The 24525-nt window shown below is 41.7% G+C and overlaps 1 protein-coding gene and 1 long non-coding RNA gene across 2 annotated transcripts in view; one reads left to right on the top strand and one right to left on the bottom strand.

Moving 5' to 3' along the window:
• Window positions 1–24525, top strand: part of LOC140199061 (ADP-ribosylation factor-like protein 13B) — a 43115-nt gene that overhangs the window by 10984 nt on the left and 7606 nt on the right. The window contains 4 exon segments of the mRNA XM_072260510.1: window positions 3194–3264; window positions 10901–10952; window positions 10954–11148; window positions 17191–17296. Coding sequence (XP_072116611.1) covers window positions 3194–3264; window positions 10901–10952; window positions 10954–11148; window positions 17191–17296 — 424 coding nt within the window.
• On the bottom strand, window positions 3574–22997 carry LOC140199062 (uncharacterized). The gene is made up of 3 exons (XR_011886333.1): window positions 22730–22997; window positions 14564–14830; window positions 3574–4073 (listed from the first exon to the last, which is right to left on the bottom strand). It is a non-coding gene; the product is annotated as an uncharacterized lncRNA (long non-coding RNA).

The following is a 24525-nucleotide window of genomic DNA, read 5'->3' as shown; positions in this document are numbered from 1 at the left end:
GATGGGGGGGGATGAATGGACAAGGGAGTTGTGTAGGGAGCGATCCCTGCAGAATGCAGAGAGAGGGGGGAGGGAAAGATGTGCTTAGTGGTGGGATCCCGTTGGAGGTGGCGGAAGTTACGGAGAATAATATGTTGGACCCGGAGGCTGGTGGGGTGGTAGGTGAGGACCAGGGGAATCCTATTCCTAGTGGGGTGGTGGGAGGATGGAGTGAGAGCAGATGTACGTGAAATGGGGGAGATGTTTTTACGCAGGGAGTGGTGAGTGCGTGCTGACGGTGACGGTGGTTGAGGCAGATACATTGGGATCTGCTAAGAGACTCTTGGATAGGTACATAGAGCTTAGAAAAATAGAGGGCGAAGGGTAACCCTAGGTAATTTCTAAAGTAAGTACATATTTGGCACAGCTTTGTGGGCCAAAGGGACTGTATTGTGCTGTTGAACGCAGCAGGCCAGGCAGCATCTCTGGGAGGAGGTACAGTTTTGGGCCGAGACCTTTCGTCAGGACTATCTGAAAGTAGAGCTAGTAAGAGATTTGAAAGTGGGAGGGGGAGGGGGAGATCCGAAATGATGGGAGAAGACAGGAGGGGGAGGGATGGAGCCAAGAGCTGGACAGTTGATTGTAAAAAGGGATATGAGAGGATCATGGGACAGGAGGCCTAGGGAACCCTAACCCTAATGCGGCAGAGACGGAAGAGTTGCGAGAAGGGGATAGCATTTTTGCAAGAGACAGGGTGAGAAGCGCCGCATCTGCTCTCAGGATGAGGCTTTTCATTCCAGGACGAGGGAGATGTCCTCCTTTCTTAAAGAAAGGGGCTTCCCTTCCTCCACCATCAACTCTGCTCTCAAACACATCTCCCCCATTTCACGCACGTCTGCTCTCACTCCATCCTCCCGCCTCCCCACTAGGAATAGGGTTCCCCTTGTCCTCACCTACCACCCCACCAGCCTCCGGGTCCAACATATAATTCTCCGTAACTTCCGCCACCTCCAACGGGATCCCACCACTAAGTACATCTTTTCCTCCCCACCCCTCTCTGCTTTCCGCAGGGATCGCTCCCTACACGACTCCCTTGTCCATTCGTCCCCTCCATCCCTCCCCACTGATCTCCCTCCTGGCAGTTATCCTTGTAAGCAGAACAAGTGCGACACATGCCCTTACACTTCCTCCCTCACGACCATTCAGGGCCCCAGACAGTCCTTCCAGGTAAGGCGACACTTCGCCTGTGAGTTGGCTGGGGGGATATACTGCGTCCGGTACTCCTGATGCGGCTTTCTATATATTGGCGGGATCCGACACAGACTGGGAGATCATTTCGCTGAGCACCTACGCTCTGTCCGCCAGAGAAAGCAGGATCTCCCAGTGGCCACACATTTTAATTCCATGTCCCATTCCCATTCTGATATGTCTATCAACGGCCTCTTCTGCTGTAAAGATGAAGCAACACTCAGGTTGGAGGAACAACATCTTATATTCCGTCTGGGTAGCCTCCAACCTGATGGCATGAACATTGACTTCTCAAACTTCCACTAATGCCCCACCTCCCCCTCGTACCCCATCCATTCTTTATTTATTTTTATACACACATTCTTTCTCTCACTCTCCTTTTTCTCCCTCTGTCCCTCTCACTATACCCCTTGCCCATCCTCTGGGTTCCCCTCCCACCTTGTCTTTCTCCCTGGGCCTCCTGTCCCATGATCCTGTCATATGCCCTTTGCCAATCACCTGTCCAGCTCTTGGCTCCATCCCTCTCCCTCCTGTCTTCTCCTATCATTTTGGATCTCCCCCTCCCCCTCCCACTTTCAAATCCCTTACTCACTCTTCCTTCAGTTAGTCCTGATGAAGGGTCTCGGCCTGAAACATCTCTTCCTAGAGATGCTGCCTGGCCTGCTGCGTTCACCAGCAACTTTGATGTGTGTTGCGTGAATTTCCAGCATCTGCAGAATTCCTGTTGTTCGCAACAACAGACTTCTGTTGCAGTTTACGAGGCATATCGTAGAGTAGTCTTAGGAAGTTTATAAGTAGTTTTCAGAAAGTATTTATTAACTTTATGTTGTTTAAATGATACTTTGCTGATTTTTTACGGGAGAGCTGGAATTACACGTCTCAATCCCACGTCATGCCCCCGCCCCAATCTTATAACAGGTTGAGTAAATTTCACCCACTGTAATGCTGGGAGAAATTTGTCTACAACTCTATTTATAGTTAAATAAGAGCTATTCAGCTTAATTTCTTTCTGTTGGCTCCCTTGTAATTCAAAATCTGTCAACGCTTGATATATCTACAGTTTACCAGTTGTATAAATAATATCCGGCCTCCTACACGGTAGCACACACATAAAAGTTGCTGGTGAACGCAGCAGGCCAGGCAGCAGCTCTAGGAAGAGGTGCAGTCGATGTTTCAGGAAGTCCTTCGGTTTGTCCTGATGAAGGGTCTCTGCCTGAAACGGTGACTGCACCTCTTCCTAGAGATGCTGCCCGGCCTGCTGCGTTCACCAGCAACTTTTATGTGTGTTGCTTGAATTTCCAGCATCTGCAGAATTCCTGTTGTTTGCGTTCCTACACGGTAGTTACCTTCGTGCTAAAGATAGTTATATAAATGAAAATCATTTATAACTAAGCAGGCTACTTTCTGATAACCTTGTTTCAAAGGGAAATTTTCCATGTTAGATATAAGTCAACTGGGTGAGCCACTGGAAATTGGCTTCTGCAGATTAATCTGTCGGTGCCTTTTACCTTTTGACTTTTTGTGGATGGCGGTTCACTGAAGTTCATTTCACTTGTTCAACGTCTGCCATGTGTTAGGACTTCCACAATACTGGTAAATTATCATGACAGGAAAACGGAGTCACTGTTTGAATACTCTATTAGTAATACTTGAATGGAGTATTCAGTAAGTTTTCTGCTTGTGTGAAGTAATATGAATGTTGGAATTTGTTACTTAGCAATACTTGTGCAGTTCTGTTTTTGTTGAATATTGCAGAGACAGAGTTTAATTGCATCTTGGAAGCACTAGCTCTTGAATCCCTCTTGGGGTGAAAAGTAATTTAAAATAGAAACATGCACTAGCACATACACACATGATATTACCGTATAACAAATGAAACATAGGAGAACTGAATCTACCACCAGTATAGATGATAAGCCAATGATCAAGTATTGTTCAAAAGTAATGCAGCACATTTATTTTACAGGAAGGTTACTCTACTAATGGTGGGATTGGATAATGCTGGAAAAACTGCAACTATAAAAGGGATTCAAGGAGGTAAGCAATCTCTGGAAAGACATTATGTTTTTACTCTAATTCTCTTCTAGTTGTAGGATTCAAAACACTAAGTTTAACTCAATTTTATCTAATAGGTTCAAAGGTCAAGTTTGATATCAGAGAAATGTATACAATATACATCCTGAAATGCTTTTTCTTCGCAAAACATCCACAAAAACAGAGAAGTGCCCCAAAGAATGAATGATAGTTAAATGTGAGAACCCCAAAGTCCACCCCCGAGCTCCCCCACATGTAAGTGGCAGTGAGCAACGACCCCCCCCTCCCCCAAACAGCAAAAATAAATTCTCATCGGTACAATCACCGAACCCAAGCATGTGCTAAGCAATAGCAAAGACACAGACCAAAGTTACCCCAAAAGCTTCACATTTCATCCGAATTCGACAACCCACAGGTTCTCTCTCCCTGGCAAGGGAGAGGGAGGTGTCCCCCATTTTCACGGCAAGCGGGAGACATAACAACAACCCGCTGGCTTACGATCTTAAAAGTCCATTTCGTTGCTTTTTTCGAGGTTTGTGTCCAAAGATGGCAAAGACCTTGGGTCTTCGGGCCCACGGTGAAAGATTTTCTGGCCTCCCCAACGACACACGAGTCTTCGGCTGTGACACTGACCCTCAATCCACCCGTCTCCAGAGCCCCAAGATCTTAGGCTTTCAAACACGATTCAGATTCTCAGGCCAAACTCTTGGCATGTCGAATAGCGGCCAGTCATGGAACCCCGAGAACGGGTCCCATTCCCGCAAAGAACCGAAGCCTGTGTGTAACTCCAGGTCAGGTTCTTCAAAAGAACCCTGAAAGGAAAAATAAAGTTATTAAAGGTAGAAAAGTAGAAATAGAGCTGTTTCCAAAGATGCAAGCAAAGGAGTCGCCATGAAGCGCCATCATTCCTCCTAAACTCCACCCCAATTCCTCTTGCTATACTCTGAACTTAGTTTAATCACTTGATAATTTAACTATGCTGTAGTTATAACTGGAAAGCTAGAAGGAAAAAGAAGCAGAGGCAAACAGAGAATGAAAATGATAGATGGAATAATATCGTGGTTAGAAACAGGGGAGGCAACAACTACAATTCGGAGGGTTAGGGCCCGTGATGGATGGAGAGACATGATCGCCCACGTCAAATGGCAAGGCACCTGAATTATTGTAGAAGCATTAGTTTCAGCTAAGGATGCTTTGTACTTGCATAGAAGAAAGCATGTTTGATAAATCTAATAGATTATGGGAAATCATCATCAAGATTATTATTCAGTGACCCTATGTATCATAGACTTTTAATTTGGTGGCCAATACGTTATAATGGAATCTTGCAGTCTGACTTTTTTTGAATGTAGCTACTGCCATAGAATTGTATCTTTTAATGTACATTGAAAATAATCAAGAGTATTGAAGAGGGAACTATGAAAATGAAACTTGTACAGTCATTGTGAAATTTTATTTCACGATTATTCTCAAGAGCAAGTTATGGATTGATGCCAAAAAGCCTGTAAATGTGCTGTCTCCTGAGCCTATTTCAAAGTTATTTGGATTCAGCGGTATGTCTGAAATGAATATAAATGCTATAATTTCCTATACTTCAAAGTGGTCCTTAAATTAAATATCAAATGGTTATATAATATGAGTTATTATATGCAAGTTAACCTTTAGGGAATCTTTCACAAGGATTCCCAAGTCCCTCTGCACTTTATTCATTCTACATTATATTCCATCTGCCACTTCTTTGCCCAATCCCCCAATACAAGTCCTTTTGCAAACACTCTGCTTCCTCAACATTACCTGCTTTTTCACCTATCTTTGTATCATCTGCAAACTTAGCCACAAAGCCTTCAATTCCTTCATTATATAAGTCAGAACATTAGTTGATTGAATATCTTGTCTAGGTCTGTTTTTATGAGACGAAGTTCACCACCAGAAGTCTGATTTTTCCATAAATAGAATATTTCTGAAGAAAGAAGATGTTCTTTAATGTTATTTTTATATTTTTTCTTAAAGTTCTTCAGTGTGGGGTTGGGGTTTTGGAAATTATTCCCTACTCTTTATTTCTTCCAAACATTTTTTTGTCTTCTCCACATCCACTCTATCCAGAGCTTTCAATATTTGTTAGGTTTCAATGAGATTTCTCCCCCTCCTCCCCATTCTTCTAAACACAGGCCCAGAGCCATCAAATACGCCTCATATATTAACCCTTTCATTCCCGGTATCATCATCGTGAGCCTCCTAGACTCTCTCCAATGTCAGCACATCCTTTCTTGGGTATGGGGCCCAAAACTGCTTACAGTACTCCAAGTGTGGTCTGACCAATGCCCTATAAAGCCTCAGCATTGCATCTGTATTCTGTATTCTAGTCCTCTCAAAATGAATACTTACATTGTATTTGCCTTCCTTACCACCAACTCAGCCTTTCACAAGGAATCCCAAGTCCCTTTGCACTTTATACATTCTACGTTATATTCCATCTGTTACTTCTTTGCCCAATCCCCCAATACAAGTCCTTTTGCAAACACTCTGCTTCCTCAACATTACCTGCCTTTCCACCTATCTTTGTATCATCTGCAAACTTAGCCACAAAGCCATCAATTCCTTCGTCCAGGTTATTGACATACAATGTGAAAAGAAGAGGTCCCAACACTGACCCCTGTGGCACATCACTCGTCACTGGCAGCCAACCAGAAAAGGCCCCCTTTATTCCCACTCCGCCTTTTGCCTGTCAGTCAATCTTCTATCTATTTTCTGTAATACCTTGGGTTCTTGCTTTGTTAAACAACTTCATGTGACACCTTGTCAAAGGCCTTTTAAAAATCAAACTACACAACATCCATCTATTCATCTTTGTCTATCCTGCCTGTTATTTCCTCAAAGAATTCCAACAGCTTTGTCAGGCAAGATTTCCCCTTTAGAAAATCACGCTGACTTTGGCCTGTTTTATCATGTGCCTCCATGAAATCTCATCTTAATAAACTCCAGCATCTTTTCAACCACTGAAGGCAGTCTATATGGCTTACAATTTCCTTTCTTCTACCTCCCTCCCTTCTCGAAGAGTGGAATGACATATGCAATTTTCCAGTCTTTAGGAACCCGCACAATGTCATTTTGCAATTGTGATCACTATTGATTTTTCTAACATGACAATACACAGGGCATTAAGTCTTTTCTGATTTTGTAGGGTAGAGCTTTTAAATTGGCTGCATGTTTTGATGGTTGGGGTTTAGTTAAATATACACCACAGATTATCTGCCATCGTGTTTGCAGTGTTAATTGGCAGTTTGCACTTTTTAGGGCTAGAGTTATCAGATGACCTATTCCTTCCTTTAGATAAGTGTTCACGTTTTAAAGTGGAATTTCAGATACTGTACATATATATCATACAATCATATTTGTCACAAATCTCCACATAATATTTATCGGAGGTATACACTTATAGAAAGAAGAGGAAGGAAAGAACAATCAAAAGAAGAAAACTATGTACAGAGTAGGGAGTGATTTTTTTACAACATATTCATTGATTGTGAGAATAAAATCAGGCCTATGAGGTGTTATGTAGTTAAACCATTTTTTCCAGTATGAATAAAATTGTTCCAATTTATAATTAACAGATGTTGTTATCTTCTCCATTTTGTAAATGTCCATTGTAATTTCCATCCATACATTTAAAATTGGGCTCTCTTGAGATAACCATTTCCTGGTAAGGGTCTTTTTACCAGCCACCAGCAGTACATTCATTAAATATTTATATTTATCTCTTTTCAACCATTCTTGAGGTATATACCCAAAATATATGGTCTTACTGTCTAAGTGTATTTATCTGTTAGTATATCATTGAAATTTGCAGAATATAACTTAATCGATCCGAACAAATAAGAACCAAGAGAAGTGAATAATGTAACAAAAGGTAATGAAAGTGTGGTTCCAAGGCTGGAGTCTCTAGATGACCCTGGGTTGGGCTAGAAGAAAAGTCTAGCCGTGGGGTATAGCCCCTCCTACCTGTGGGTTGAGGGCCCCTGTTGCAGTACCTATAAAAGTAAGTAAAAAAAAACTCTGTCCATTACACAGAAGTGATTTCCCTGTGTATTCCTCCCATGTATATATTCTCATTTAGGTGGGGTAAGAGGAATGAATAAATGAATTTTTTAAAAAATTGAGTAATATAAAATCCACATTATAACACGTATTTCTCGAGACAGGTATATCACAGTCTATTTTTGCTTCCGTTCAGTTTATCAGCACTTTTAAAGTTAGCCAAACCTTATGGCTCTTCTGGAGCAGGTGAGGGCTGCCCTCAGAACTGACCGTCCCTTCCTAAAATTCTCCTCGCGTCCTGCTCCCGTCCCCTGCTTTCTAGGTTCTCTTACTATTTCCCAAGCAGCTTGGGACAACTGCTCAGCCAGAGCTTCTCTTGGTTTGAACATGCTAATGGGCAGTCCTCTGTTGTTCATGTCTGTAGTCGCCTCCTCCACCGTCTGGTCCAGATGCATCCCTTCTTGGTAAAATACCCTCAGTTTAGCAGGGTACGGGATTTGGAATTTAATCTTTTCTTGCTTTAATATCCGTTTCGCTTTGGAATATTCCTTCCGTTTCTGTAGGATTGCTGGGGGATAATCATGATCGAACTATATTAACTTCCCGTTCCAAAGCACCTTCTTCATACCCCAGGCCCTTCGTAGAATCTCCGCCTTGCTCTTGAATCGAAGGAATTTAAGTACTATGGAGTGAGGTTTACCTTCTCTGTCTCCAGGAGGCCACTGGACAAGCGAATGATGCGCCCTTTCAATTTCAGTCTCCATAGTCTGAGGAATTTCCAGCGCTTCCCGCAGCAGCTTGTCTACAAAGTCCGTCATCGACAATCCCTCCGCCCCTTCGGGAACATTATAAATCCTGATACTTTTCCGTCGCGATCTTCCCTCCTGGTCAAGCAATTTACTTTCCTGTTGATTTAATATTTTTATCATCTTAATTAGTATCTGTTCCACGTCTTGCACGAGATCTTCCATCTTCTCAATTCGAGTCTCTGCCACTGCTATTTTCTGATTGACGTTGGTGAGCTCTGACTTTATATCATTGAGTTGCTGCTTTATTTCTTTTTGGACTTCCCTTATCTCTTCCAGAATCTTTATCATATTTGCAGCTTCGCCCGCACGAAGCCCAGCGTCAGCTTTGCCGCCACACGCACGTGTAGGAGAGCCGCGCGTTGTACCTCTCTCTTGCATAGGCTCCGCAGTGGTGCTTTTTTTCATCTTGATTCTTTCTCCCCATTCTTGCCCCCCTTATCAATTCTGATATTTTCAAAAGATCTTATACTTGATAGATTAACTGGGCAAAATATGCGTTTTTCCGGAGGAGCTGTTGATTTAAGCTGCCATTCTGAACGATGACATCACCGGAACCTATTGTGGTGTTTCTAAGTCCTGTACCTTTTTCTTGCTGGCTCTTGGAGAACATGATGTAAAGGTATATTTTAAAATCTAGTAATCATGTTTTCCTTATTTTCTGCTTAACATAGTATAACGGACAATAAACTGCAGTTCTTCTACACTGGGAAGACTAAATTCAGATTGGATTATGAGACACATCTTTTTGGTCTGTAGTTAGACTCTGAACCTGTCCTGTATTTTCTATTTCATGACGTTCGCCTTTGGCTTCCTGTACTACTGTAATGTTGTTCGTCCATCATTGACGTCGATGAGGACCTCGACACCATTATGATGGTGTTGAGACTAGCGCGTGATTTGGATTTAAATGAGGGAGAGTTGCGCAGCGTCAGCCTCACTCTATCTTCCCAATTCCCATCTGGATCCAGTGGCAAGACAGGGTCTAGACGGCTGGAGATGGGACTAGGCACAGTGGATGACCAGGACGTCTTCTGTGTCTTGTCCTGCTCTACACGTTCCACAATGCTTGCAGAGACCGCCTTTTTGACCGTTGGACCTTCCATAGGTCTCGTCCGCTCAATCCGCCGGAGTCTGTCTTCACATGCTGGGATAGACAACTCCCTATCCAGGTAAACCAGGTGAGGGTAGCCGACGGGTCTCAAAACCCTCTCAAACCCTCAAACTACTGTAATATTATGTCCAGCAGTTTGCATCTTTTTGTATAATGTCTTAAATATACCATAAAGATATAGGGGTGTTTATCAAAAGAAACAGAAAATTGACAATGAGCCACAGGTGAATTAGAGCAGATGACCCTACACTTGGTCAGATGGAGATTTTAAACAGCCTACCAAATATGGGAAGAGCTACAGAAGTATTGTGATAAAACAGTTCTCTAACAGAAAAGTTAGATGAACAGAGAAGATTTGGTGCCTGTACAACTGGTCCAGGTATGAGGTTGGATCTCCCTGGGCGCGGAGCCGATTTGAAGAGCTCGAGAGTGGCTTCAGGCTGGATGGCGAAATATGGGCCCAGATTGAGTCGCTAGATGGTGTGGTCTAGGCCTGGAGCCTTTCACTGCCACTGTGTCCTAGTGTGAGGTACAATTTGCTGTTTAGACAATTTAAACGCTGGCCCAGATCGGAGGCGAGAGCGGATTCTTGCTTGTTCTCTGTGATGGTCACTCCTTTCTCCTGGGTTCCAGAGCCTTTCACTATTCAGTCAATTGGTCAATTTAAACACCAGCCCAAATAGACTGGAAAGATAGGGTGTTGGCATCTGGGGTGATGGCCAATTTTGCTCACTGTCTGTGATGGTCACTCCTCTCCATAGCATTGAGGCTATGAAGACTGCCCTGGCTGCTGTGCTCTGTGCCTGCTAATATGTTTAACTGATCAGCAAAGCTTTGGCTCGACTCCGGGTTACTCCGTGGTTCAGATCTGAGGACTCAATTTTGGTTTGGAATATTGTTGTTTGCTTCAATTATTTGCATGATTTGTGTGTGTTTTTTTTTTCTTTCTCTTGCGCTTTGGGTGTTGGTCTTTTTACTTTTTTTCTTTAACTGAGTTCTTTCGGCTTTCTTGCTTTGTGGCTACCTGTGAGCAAGCAAATCTCAGGATTGTATAATTTATACATTGTTTGATAATAAATGTATTTGAACTTGATATAAAGAGGAGATTCTAGAGCTTTAGCAGTTGAAGGTATAGCTGCCATTGGTGAAGTGGAATGAAGTTTCTTGTGTGAGAAGCCATATATAGACATACTGAGGGAGAATGCTGAAGAAGTTACTGAAAAGAAGATGGATGCAATTATAGAAAGATTTGAAATGGTGATGAGGGTTTAAAAATGTATCTGTTGCTTAGGAATGGTATAGATCAGAGAATGCTGAGTGAATGGATTTGCTTTTGAGTTCAGATGTCCTCAGGTTATCTAATATACATAGAGAGATGCCGCCCTCCAAGTCCATGCCAACCATCAGCCACCCATTTCCAGGAGTCGTACATTAACCCAATTTTTAAAAAATTCTTCCTACATTCTCATCAACGTCTACCTCTATACCCCAGCTGATCCAGATTCCACCATCTACACATTTGGGGCAGTTTATGGTGCCAATTAATTTACCAACCCACGTGTCTTTGAGATACTGTTCCCCACAGATGCTTCCCCTGCTTAAACATTTAAATGCTTTCTTGTTTTTTTATTTCATATTTCTGACATCTGTAGTTCTTAATTTTTTTTTTGTTTTTTTTTTACAGAACCTCCATATTTTACAGATCCAACAGTGGGGTTTTCAAGAGTTGATATAAAACGGGAAATTCGAAGTCACCATTTATGACTTAGGTGGAGGGAGAAATATCAGATCTATCTGGAAGAACTATTATGCTGAATCCTTTGGTGTTATTTTCGTCGTGGACTCCAGTGATATTATTCGAATGGAAGAGGTTAAAAAAGCTGTGACCGACGTCATAAGGCATCCCGGGATTTCTGGAAAACCTGTGCTTGTGTAAGTGTCTCATCTGAATATAAAACAAAGCCTATCTCTTTGCAACGTTTACTTCCTCCAATTCCTGGAAAAGTAATAACACACAGTGCAGTATTATGTCTGATAGCAAGAAGCTGAATCTCTAGTAGCTAAACCTCTGGGCTCCTCTGCTTCTCCGGACTCAATTGTAAAATTTCCTGTTTTGCTGTAGGGCACAGAATGGAAATACTTGATCTTGGGCCATTATGATCAAGGCATTGGATTTATCATGTCAGCTTAATAAATTCAAACAAAGGAGAAAAGCAAACATTTCAATTATTATGTTGACAGCTGAGCTTTACAATGTAATATTTCATATTAACTGTACCAGGTCTTTCTTTCTTTTGTTAATTTTAAAATGGCTTCTTTTGTTATGTTATACTGGGGAATGCTGAGGAAGTCTCTAGCTAGACAGTTGCTTGGGTTATTAGAGATAGCAGGGTGCTATTAGCCAATGGGTGGTCATGTATCGTTTTGTTTTCGGATATAATGCTGTGTCATATGACTGTGGCCTTGAGTGTGGCCTCATCGCCATAGTAGAGGATTGACGTATCAGAATGGGAAGTGGAATTAAAATGGGTGGCCACTGGGAGATCCTGCTTCTTCTGGTGGACTGAGCATAGGTGCTCGGTGAAGCAGTCTCCCAATCTACGTTGGGGTTTCACCGATTATATATGCAGCCACACCAGGAGCACTGGGCATAGTATATGACCCCAAAAGACTCACAAGTGAAGTGTCGCCTCACCTGGAAGGACTGTTTGGTGCCCTAAATGGTAGTGATCCTTTGGTGTAGGGGCAGGTGTAGCACTTATACCCCTTGCATGCTCAGGTTGGAGGAATCAGTGGAGATATTCGCTGATCTTCCTTACAGGCTTCGATCAAGGTTTTCTGTTCTGCCTGTTGCACAGAGGTACCAGGAGCCATGCTTCCTGATGCCAGCATTCCAGTTTCAGAAACAACAAGGCAGGATGACACAACCGTGGTTAACAAGGGAAGTCAAAGCCAACGTAAAAGCAAAAGAGATGGCATATAATAGAGCAAAAAATAGTGGGAAGATAGTGGATTGGGAAGCTTTTGAAAATCTGCAGAAGGCAACTAAAAATGCCATAAGGAGCAAAAAGATGAAATATGAAGGTACACTATCCAATAATGTCAAAGAGGATGCCAAATGTTTTAACATTAGTAAAAGAGGTGAGAGTAGATACTAGACTGCTGGAAAAAGATGCTGGAGATGTAATAAGTACTTTGCATCAGTGTTCACTGTGAGAAGACACTAGCAGTATGTCAGAAGTTTGAGAATGTCAGGGCAAAAGTGAGTATGGTTGCTATTACTAGGGAGAAGGGGCTTGGGAAGCTGAAAGGTCGAAAGGTAGTTGAGTCATTTGGACCAGATGGACTACACCCGAGGGTTCTGAAAAATTTAGTTGAAGAGATTGTGGAGGCATTATTAATGATATTTCAAAAATCACTATATTCTGACATTGTTCTGGAGGACTGGAAAATTGCAAATGTCACCCCACTCTTCCAAGAAATGAGGGAGGCAGAAGAGAGGGAATTATAGGCCAGTTAGCCTGACGTCAGTGGTTGGGAGATGTTGGAGTTGATTGTTAAAGATGCTGTTTCGGGGTACATGGAGGCACACACTTACTCATCAGTGTACAGAATCAGATGATTGGAGTAACAATCAACAGCACACTGTCAGTCTCCATGTTCTGAGTTGAGACTGCCATCACGTGTTTCTTGTTGACATACAGGGTAAATGTTTACCTGTTTCAGGGATACAATGCAGATGCAGAACAGAATGTCACCTTTAAAATTTGAAACACTGAGTTGCTCTTAACTAAGAGTCTGAGGACTTGCTGTCCTTCAGCAGACTTGAGTAGTTAAGCAATTGTTGATGGATCTGCCACTGACTTGTCAATGTATTGATTTACATTGGTTTCCTCTTCAGTTCTACGTCTCTTCCCTCCTTTGGTCTTCATTGGAGCAAGCTGTGACATAGCTGTCAATGTTATTGTTCCATCACTGTCATTCTCCGTTGAGTTGGTCAGGGCTGCTATAGCGTTTTTGTCACGTCCATCCTGTAATTCCTCAGAGTTCAGGTGGTGTCACTGTCTCTGGAGTCTGTCTGACATTAGGTGTAATTCTCAAGAGTTTGGATGGTGGTGCTGTATGGGGAGACTCAATTGTTCAATGTGAGTTTTCATTCCTTGGACGGAGCTTCAGAAGCAGGTGTTTCCTCAGGCGGAGCACTAGCAGTAGCATCACTGGCAGGACCACCCACTTGAAGTCGTGGCTGCACTTTTTACATTTCGTTTTATTTTGCTTCTGAGCTCGGCAGAATACACTTCAATTGAATTACTACGGAAGTAATTATTTATTGTTACATATTGTTCATAAATAGAAACTATTCTACATAATTCACAAACCACTTCATTAATTGTTGTGTTCACTTTAAGAGATGATGTCTGACATAATGATGTCAGTGTAAGGCAACTGCTTTTGGTTTTGTTTGTAATGGAAGTAAAGGGTTGCGGCTTTCAAGCTCATAAAATGACTCATGTTTTATTCACAAAATCCTACAAGTGTATTGCTACTTTGCTTGTTCAGTTAATGCACTGATTTGCTTTTTATGCTTTATAACTGTCTTTATCATGCTGTTTCTGTAGTTTATAGCATTTATTTTGATTAGTAAAAGACCTTACTTGTCCTGTTATCTCTTTGAATCGCTTCCACATTTGATCATACTGACCATGCAGTTTTATCTCTAAATCAGTAGCAGGTGTTCTCTGGATTTTATCCCGTGCTTTCATGGTATCACTTAGGAGCTATGTTTCATTAGATTCAATATTGATCATATATTCCATCCAGTTTCTCGCATTAAACTTAACAAATGGAATGTTTTATTCAAGTAGGAGCTCAAATGCTTAAATATCTGTTCCCATGTAACTGGAGATTGTGTAGTTGGTTTTTCGACTTGGGACGTTGCTTTAATTTGATCTTAGTTTGTATGCTCTTTTTATTATTTGGTGATCTTGAAGTACTTAATAGTATTACAGCCAAAATTTTAATAAGTTGTTCTGCAACCCAAGTTTATTTTTTTCTCTTAATGCTCTGCCAGCTTGTAAGTATGTAAATTCTCTCATGCACTCTGCTGGCCTGTGCAAGTTTATTATGTGTTTATCTGTGCTCCACTGCTTGTATAAATTTCATTTTTGACAGTCTATCAGCTTGCATATTTAATCCACACTCGACCAGTTTTGCACACGGATCTACCGAGTTGCATTTCTTTAAAAGAGCAGTGTAGCAGTCCTCACTCCTAACACCCATCCGACGATGTTGAAGTCAGAACTAATTCTCTCTCAGATAATTTGGAACATAAAGAGGAAATTCTTACCGCTTTTGTTTAGGCGCTGACAATTTCACTTTTGGCTTTGATTGTTGCAAGTTCTAAATCTCCACAACCGTGCTGCTGACTTCGCCACTTGTTGGATTTTGATGTTTAAATCCAAGGTTCTTTCAGAAGTTAGAAAATGGGGGCAAAACTTGTTCCTTCACGATCATTTTATTAAGTGTTGAAAGAAACAGGAGCAGGAGCTAGAAGCAGAAGTCTTAAATTCAAGAAGTTTAAGATGGCGCTGCTTTGTGTTCAGCTGTTTTATACCTTCGGATAAGGAAAAATCCATTTAAATTTATAGATAAGATTTAACCAGCTAGAAAGCAGCTATGCAATACTGGTAGTGCCATGTTAACCAATGAATATGCACTTATGTAAGTAATTTCAGAGTAAAGAAACATACAGAACTTTCTAGAATTATACTTTGTATTTTAATTGTTAGAATGCAAAGAAAGATACAATTATAGGCTAATCTGGAATTAAACTGTCAGATGCAACAATATTTAAAAAAGAATCAAAATGTAAGAACAGCCCAGACATCTTAATTTCCTACCTTGTTCTAAAAATGAATTGTCTTTATAATGTACAGTGCTTGACGTAAGAGAAAAATATATTCTATTGCAGATTTCAAAATTACTTGAAATATGAAACTCAAATAAAATCAGTGTTTTGGAGAAGCATGATGATGCTTTTGGGCTGCGTAGCACAATCCTTGCTGATTTTATTTGATGCAAACGATACACTTCACTGCCTGTTTCAATGTTTTCTTGTACATGTGACAAATAAAGCTAATTTCTTTTTTCTTTCTATTTAAATATCCACCAGCTTTATGCACAAAAATGCTTTGCATCAACTTACCATGAATCTTAAACACAATAAATTCTGCAGATGCTGTAAATCCAAAGCAACACACACAAAATGCTGGTCAGGCAGCATCTATGGAAATGCATGAACCGTTGACATTTCGGGCTGAGACCCTTCTTGAGGATGGGAAATGCAGAGGTGGGGTAGGGTGGAAGAGATGACAAAATAAAAAGGTAGGGAGAGGGGAAGGATAGCTGGAAGGTGATAGGTGAAGCCAAGTGGGTAGGAAAAGTAAAGAGAGGGAGAGGAAGGAATCTGATGGGAGAGAGGTGGACATAGGAGAAAGGGTAGGAGGAGGGGACCCAGGTAGAGGTGATAGGCAGGGAAGGTGAGCGAAGGGGCCAGAGTGGGGAAATAATCTGGTTGAAGGCTATGTAGATGGAATATAAGATGTTGCTCCTGCAACCCGAGGGTGGCCTTATCGTGGCATGGACAGCTGCTCAGATGCTAGCAGAGGTTTTTTAAAAATTATGCTCAAAGCTAAAATGCAAAAATATTTTGTTTCATAGAAACATGTCTAAATTTGTATATAAAATTTCCTTTGAAGCCTAATTGCTGAGATTAATATACAGAGTTGAAGTCAGAAGTTTACATACATCTTAGCCAAATACATTTAGACTCAATTTTTCACAATTCCTGGCATTTAATCCTAGAAAACATTCACTGTCTCAGCTCAGTTAGGATCACTACTTTATTTTAAGAATGTGAAATGTCAGAATAATAATAGAGAGAATGATTTATTTCAGCTTTTATTTCTTTCACCACTTTCCCAGTGGGTCAGAAGTTTACATACACTTTGTTGGTATTTGGTAGCATTGCCTTTAAATTGTTTAACTTGGGTCAAACGCTTTGGGGTAGCCTTCCACAAGCCTCTCACAGTAAATTGCTGGGATTTTGTTCTATTCCTCCAGACAGAACTGGTGTAACTGAGTCAGGTTACAGTTTGTAGGCCTCTTTGCTCGCACACGCTTTTTCAGTTCTGCCCACAAATTTTTTGTGGCCAGCTAAGAGTCTTTCAATTCTTGTTGGGGGATTTTTGCCCATTCTTCCTTGCAAAAGGCTTCTAGTTCTGTGAGATTCTTGGGTCGTCTTGTATGCACTGCTCTTTTGATAATGTTTCCTTCCTTTCGTACCCTTTTTTCTCCAAACATACCTTTGCCCATTGTGGCCAAAATTCAGCGTCAGAAGTTTGCAAAGGAACATCTAAAACAAGCCTAATACATGTTGGAAACAAGTCCTGTGGACTGATGAAGTTAAAATAGAACTTTTTGGCTGCAATGAGCAAGCTGTGATACTTGCCAAAGGGGGTGTTACTAAGTACTGACCATGCAGGGTGCCCAAACTTTTGCTTCGGGCCCTTTTCCCTTTTTGTTATTTTGAAACTGTAAAAGATGGAAATAAAAAAAGTAATTGCTTAAAATTTTAAAGAAATCTGTCATCTTTAACTTTATGGCTTCTGGAAATCAGATCATGTTTTACTGGCGTAGCTATTCACAGTAACAAATGTTGACCAGGGGTGCCCAAACTTTTGCATGCCACTGTATATGAACTAATGACTGTCTAATCCCTTTAAAGACTAATCTTCCTTCAAGAAATGTGAAAAATATGAGATCACCCTAGAACATCCCAGGAAGTTCAGTTGCAAATGCCCAAATGATAATTTAGCCCATTTTCTAAGTGCCTGATAATTCACCAAGTATGTTATTACTATTGGTAAAATGAACAGTTAAATTGAAATATAATCAATGCTTTGTCTATTTTAGATTGGCAAACAAACAAGATTGTGTTGGTGCTTTAGGAGAGGCTGAACTCATAGAGCGCCTTTCATTGGAGAAGTTGGTCAATGAAAATAAAAGCTTCTGCAAAATTGTAAGTACCTGTGCAGTCAATTACTTCAATAAAAATTCTTTCCATTCTTCTTCACTGTTAAAGCTGTTGTGTTATCACAGTGATTTTTTTCTTTCCTCTCTATCATCTTAATGTCTTTCCTGAAGGAAGGTAATAAAGTCTAAAGAGAACATATTATTGATTTTTATGGGTTTCTATTGTATTTCCCAGCTCACAAATGTAGATCTCATTACTACACTTCGTGATTTGTGCTTCTGAGCTACTAATTGTTACTGCTACTATATTTGCACTCAGTATTTGTTCCCATTCATATTGTCTGAATGGAAACAATACCTCAACACCGTCAACATTGATATTTAATTTGCTTACTTTAATATTTAAATATAACTTAATATCTAATAAGACCAGATTTTGTATTCCCATCAATATTTTGGTACATGAAGCTGCAGAAAGATTTGGCAGTAGTTACTTTCTAAAAATTACATCAACAGCAGCCTTCATTTATGGATTTTTGTTCAATTTCCAGGTTAAGCAGCATATATTCTCTTTTATTAAAATCCTAATGTATTTTTTTAATGCTCAAAGAAAGATTACGATTTCTTGAATAGTATATTACTAAACATGCAAAGGAAAATATATCTTAGATCTAGTCCTATTTAATGAGCCTGTTAACATTAACTACCTCATAGTTCAGGATCCTTTGGAAAGAGTGAACACAGTTTGGTTGAATATCCCATTCATTTGGAAGGTACAATAGTTCAAACTGTGGTTGGCATCTGACTGTCTCGAAGGACAATGGGTGATGATCAAGATCACAAGCCTGGGCGGAAGGTATGGAGATCCTGAGATGCCCAATTGTCAAGATCCCTCTCTCTGCTTCACCAGTGTAATCCACCAGCTTGGCTGCAGGAGCTGCCGTAAGGATATTCAATGGTGTCCAGCTGTCTTAGGCACTCCACTCTGGATTTGCTGTCTGAGTTCACTTCCGTCGTCGTCGCCTCTCCTGAGGCTGCTCACAATGTAGTGGAGCTACTTACCCATAGCTGGGGATCTGGTTCACAAGCACCAGGGCGTGTCTACACACCAGTGCGTCAGCGTGCTGCATGTGCAGGGGCCAGATCTCCTCCCCATCTTCTGTAGTTCAGCCTTTGTCTGAAAGGAGTCCGTTTCTGTGTGTCACCAGTGAGAGGGCAGTACATGAGGCTTGCTGTTGGAGAGGCCGTATACTGGCAGGGAGAGACTTGCCAAATGGAGAGATGGATGTGCAAGTCTGCTAGCCAGCAGTAGAAGCTAAAGTGAGAGCCACAAGCACTATCCACCACACTACCACACTAGATACATCACAACAACCATTTTCAATCTAAAACCCATGTATTATGACTAAGTAGTGGGCACGTGGCCAAGTGGTTAAGGCATTCGACTAGCGACCTGAAGGTCGTGTGTTCAAGCCCCAGCCGAGGCAGCGTGTTGTGTCCTTGAGCAAGGCACTTAACCACACAGTGCTCTGCGACGACACTAATGCCAAGCTATATGGGTCCTAATGCCCTTCCCTTGGACAACATCGGTGTCGTGGGGAGGGGAGACTTGCAGCATGGGCAACTGCTGGTCTTCCATACAACCTTGCCCAGGCCTGCGCCCTGGACAGTGAAGACTTTCCAGGCGCAGATCCATGGACTCGCAGGACTAACGGATGCCTGAATCAGGGTGGGTTGGTTCGTGTACACATACTATATGTGGGAAATTTGTGGAACAGTGGAAATCAGATTTTTTCACAGTGCTCAAGAAAATTATATTCTAGTTAAAAGCAAGAACAGTTAGCGTGGGTTGAGCCAAATGGTAGGTAGTGTAGCAGTTAGCGTAATGCTATGACAGAGCCAGCGATCTGGTGTCAATTCTGCCGACGTCTGAAGGAGCTTGTGTGTCTTCCTCATGACCTCATGGGTTTCCTCCCATATTCCAAAGACATACTGGTTAATAGATTAATTGGTCACACGTGTCTAATTGGACATTATGGGCTCTTTGGGCTGGAAGGACCTGTTACCAGGCTGTATCTCAAAAAAAAGAATCCGCTAAGCAAGCAATAAGACAATATAGATTATGAGAGTAAAGTAAAATTTAAAACAGTATTATTTTTTGTAATTATGTAAAGTGAATGTAGGCTCCTTGTAAGATGAGAAGGCAAATTAATAGTGGGTAATGTGGAGATGGCTGAGGCTTTGAATGACTATATTGTGTCACTTTTCACGATGGAGGACATCTCAAATATGGCAAAGAGAGATATAAGCTCATCATCCCTCTGCAATTGAACCTTGAACTTTCTGACTAACAGACCCCAATCAGTTAAGTTAGACAACCTCTCCTCCTCCACTCTCACCATGAACACCGGCGTGCCTCAAGGCTGTGTGCTGAGCTCTCTTCTGTACTCCCTTTTCACCTATGACTGCGTTCCTGTACATGGTTCTAACTCCATCATCAAGTTTGCAGACAATACCACGGTGGTTGGCCTGATCAGAGGGGATGACGAGACGGCCTACAGAGATGAGGTCCAGCACCCGATTCCCCACCATTGAGAACATCTAGCATAAGTGCTGCCTGGGCAGGGCAAAAAGCATTATCAAGGATGCATCTCACCCTAACCATGGACTTTTTACTCTCATCCCATCTGGTAGGCGCTACAGGAGCCTCCGCTCCCGCACCAGCAGGCTGAGGAAGAGCTTCTTCCCTGAGGCTGTGACCCTGCTGAACCTCACATCACAGCGCTCAGCAGTGTTGCACCCATATTGTACTGTCTCAGTACTTTTATATTTATGTGCTGCAGCAGTTACTTTTTATTCGCAGTTATTTTGTATATAACACTATTCTTTGCATTTCTGGTTAGATGCTAACTGCATTTCATTGGCTTTGCGTCTGTACTCGGCACAATGACAATAAAGTTGAATCTAATCTAATGGATGCAGTGGCAGGTGAAGACCTCGATACAGTCGTTAGTACTAAAGAGGTAGTGCTGCACAAACTAGTGGCCTTAGAAGTAGGTCAGGCCCCTGGTCCTGATGGAATGAATAACAGGGTACTGAAAGAAATGGCATAAATTATAGTAGAAATGTTTCTGATAATCTACTAAAATTATCTGGACTCTGGGCAGGTCCTGGCAGATTGGAAGACACTGAATGTCAACTACTGTTTTTTTAAAAAAAAGGATATAGGCAAAAGGCAGTTAAATATAGGCCAGTTAGCTTAACATCTGTAGTCAGCAAAATGCTTTAAGCTATCACTAAGGAAGAAATGGTGAGATGACTGGATAGTGGCGGTTTCCTCAGGAAGCGCAAGTCCTGTTTGCCAAACTTACTGGAGTTCTTTGAGGATATAATAAGTGCAGTGGATGGATGTTCTATACTTGGATTTTCAGACGCGTTTGATGTGGTAGAAAAGACTTAGGAAGTTGAGGTAAGCCGTAAGAAGAGTATTGGTTAACTAATAAGAGACATACAGTTGGGATAAATAGGTTTCTCTGGTGAACAGTGTGCTGCAGGGATTGGTGCTGGGCCCGCAGCTGTTCACGATATACAAAGTGTTTGTACATTAACCATTTGGAAGAGGGGACCAAATGCAGTGTTTGCCGATGAACTATATAGAGTGGGAAAACTAAATTGTGCAGAGGATGTGAAGAGTCTGCAGAGATATATAAGCGAATGGAACAGAGTTGATCAGATGGAGTACAATGCTGGTAAATGCAAAGTCACCCACTTTAGAAGGAAAAATTGGAAGATGGGATTTTTTTAATGGTGAAAGATTGCAGCATGCTGATGTGCAGAGATTCTAGGGAGTGCTTGTGTATGAATCACAGAAGATTGGTTTGCAGATACAACAGGTTAACAGGAAGGCAATGTTGTCCTTTATTGCAAGAGGAATTGAATTTAAGAGCGGAGAGATCATGCTGTAACTCTACAGGGTACTACGGAGGTCACAGCTGAAGTACTGCATGTGGCTCTGGTCTCCTGACTTGAGAAAGTATATACCAGCTTTGAAGGTGATGTGGAGGAGATTCACCAGGATAATGCCAGAGATGATGGGGTTAGCCTACAAGAAAAGATGCAGTTGCCTGGGACTATATTCACTGGAATTCAGAACAATGAGTAGAGGGAATCTTTTAAGCACATATAAAATTGTGAAAGGGATGGAAGCAGAAAAGTTGCTTCCATTGGTAGGTAGAACTAGAACTGGGGGACTATAGCCTCAATATTTTGGGGATTAGATATAAGACTGAGATGAGGAGGAATTGCGTTTTCCACAGAAGATTGAATCTATGGAAATCTCTGCCCATGGAAGCAGTTGAGACTTAAAATCATTTAATTGGCTTATTAAAGTTCTTTCTATGATGTGTATTAATTACTATCACAGAACTTCTTCTCAAAGCTAAAGGTTTTGTCTCCCTTAGTCACCTAATACACTCAGGTGTATTATTGACATACATTCAGCGGCCACCTTATTGGGTACCTCTTGTATCTCATAAAGTGGCAGATGAATGTATGTCCATCGCCTTCTGCTGTTGTAGCCCATCCACTTTGAGGTTCGATGTGCTGTGTGCTCAGAGATGCTCTTCTTCTCACCCCTATTGTAATGCGATGTTATTTGAATTACTGTTGCCTTCCTGTCAGCTTGAATCAGTCTGGCTATTCTCGTCTGACTTCTCTCATTAATAAGGCAGTTTTGCCCACAGAACTGCTGCTCGCTAGTTTTTTGTTTTTGTTTTTTGCATCATTCTCTATAAACTCTAGGGCAGGGGTCCCCAACCTTTCTTGTACTGCGGACCGGCCGAGCGGGGAGAGGGGGTAGGGTTGCCAACGTACAAGAGTAGCAGTCAAATACGTCGGGTTACCCCGAGAAAAACTACAATGACCATGAAGCCTTGCGCGGGCACCAGTGCGCATGCGTTTACGTGCCGATTTCTTAAAAATTGTTTTTGCCGATTCTGTTGGCGGCGGCGGCGTGTTAATCACAACCGGAATATAGGTGATAAGTGGCTAATACACTCAATTTCGTTTCTGAAAGGGTTTATCTAATGAATTTAATATTAAACACACAGCGCATATTTTCCTCGCATGAATATAGCGATAAGACAATTATCAGGGGAGGACAGGGGAGCTTGAAGTGTTGAATGAACTTCCAGTAGAAGTGGTAGATCAGGTTCAATATTATCATTTAAAGAAAAATTGGATGGATATATGGACAGGAAAAGAATGGAGAGTTATGGGCTGAGTGCAGGTTGGTGGGACTAGGTGAGAGTAGCGTTCGGCACGGACTAGAAGGGCCGAGATCGCCTATTTCCATGCCGTAATTGTTCCATGGTTATATAAGTCACTTATAATAGCATCATAACATTTTAAGTAATGTTTGGATATTAAACACACAGTGCATATTTTCCCCGTATGAACATATAAAATCATTTCAACACACCAATATCGCTGAATCAGTGGGAGCCCTGGGCTTGTTTCCCTGCAACAAGACGGTCCTATCGAGGGGTGATGGGAGACAGCGATACTCGAAGGGGGTTCCTTATGTCCAGTCTATTCCGCAATTTAGTTTTCGTTGCATTCATTGCAGAGATATGTTGGAAATGGAAGCAACGTTTTCAGTGCTTTCCTGACTATCTCAGGATATTTAGCCTTGACTTTGATCCGGAATGCCGGCAGAGATGTTATGTCAAACATACTTTTCAGCCCGCCGTCATTTGCAAGCTCATGGAGTTGATCTCCTTCCCGTGCTGACATGGATGACGCGCGGGTAATCATCTCGCGTGCGTTCGAGCTCAACAGGGCGTGTGACAGGGAATGAGGAAAGGTGCCGCTGACTCCTATCGCCAAATCATATCGTTTTCTTGCGGCCCGGTACCGGTCTGCGGCACTCCATCTGGCACCAACAATCATTCCACAGTCGGTCATTTCAATCACATTTCTTCCCCATTCTGATAATTTTTTTCTGAACAACTGAACCTCTTGACAATGTCTATGCTTTTGTGCATTTGTTGACATATGATTGCCTGATTCGATATTTGCATTAACAAGCAGGGGTACCAAATAAAGTGGCCACTGAGTATATAATTCAAAAACATGAGATAACTCAATATAAAAAAGAAATGGGAATAGGCTATGTGGTCCCTCAAGAATATTGATCTTCTACCACAAACAGAAATCTAAATATCTGTGTTATTCTTATTTTTGAATACAGTGAGCCTCTACAGCCCTCTGTGTTAGAGACTTGCAAAGCATCCTCTGACTGAAGAAATTTCTCCTCATTTCAATCCTATGTTTGAAATTTTGACACTTAGTTCCAAACTCTAGCTATTGGAAAATGTCTTCCATAATCAAGCACTTTAGAGCACTCAGACAGTTCAGTACTTTGCAATAAGGTCAAACTGTAGATGACAGAGGCCTTGCTTACTTGATCTCTCAGCATACAGCAATGAATCTTCACTGCATACATCCTAAGTACTTCCATGTTTTTAAGGAGTCATAGAGCAATACAGCACAGAAACTGGCCCTTCAGCCCAATAAGTCCATGTCAACTACAGTACCACCTAGTCCCAATTTCCTGCATTCCCCTCAAAACCTTGTCCTATGGTACCCATCTCCTTCTGATAAAAACATTTTTCTTTCCCCCTTCCCTCTTCTATTTCCCTACCTCTTATCACCTGCCTAGCCACCCCGCCCCCCCGAGTACCTTCCTCCATCCCTTTCTCCTATGGTCTATTCTCCTCTCCTTATCAGATTCCTTCTTCTCCAGCCCTTTACCTTTCCTACCCATGTGGCTTCACCTATCAGATCCTAGCTATCTTCCTTCCCCTCCCCACCTTTTTATTCTGTCGTCTTCCCCCTTCCTTTATAGTCCTGAAGAAGGATTTTGCCTGTTATGTTGACTGTTTATTCATTTCCATAGATGCTACCTGACATGCTGAGTTCCTCTAGCATTTTATGTGTGATGCTTAATATATCTAAATATATCAAGCACACTTTCTTTAGCCAATGATTGGTGTGTCAAGGCTGACCTGGATGGGAAAAGCAGTTTCCTGCTGCAAATAGCTTTCACCACATTGCATCCAGATATAATCGTTTGGTCTGACACCAGTAGAGAAGTGGTTATTGGTTAATTCACAGTCCCCTGGGAAGACAACATCGATGAAGCCCATGAGCGCAAGTTAACCAAGTATGCAGAATTAAGATCAGAGTGCAGAGACAGAGGGTGGAAGGTCTCAT

This window comes from Mobula birostris, chromosome 6, assembly GCF_030028105.1.
Source record: "Mobula birostris isolate sMobBir1 chromosome 6, sMobBir1.hap1, whole genome shotgun sequence".
Taxonomy (NCBI): Eukaryota; Metazoa; Chordata; class Chondrichthyes; order Myliobatiformes; family Myliobatidae; genus Mobula; species Mobula birostris.
The sequence above is the reverse complement of the archived record's forward strand: the minus strand, read 5'-3'. Positions and strand labels throughout refer to the sequence as shown.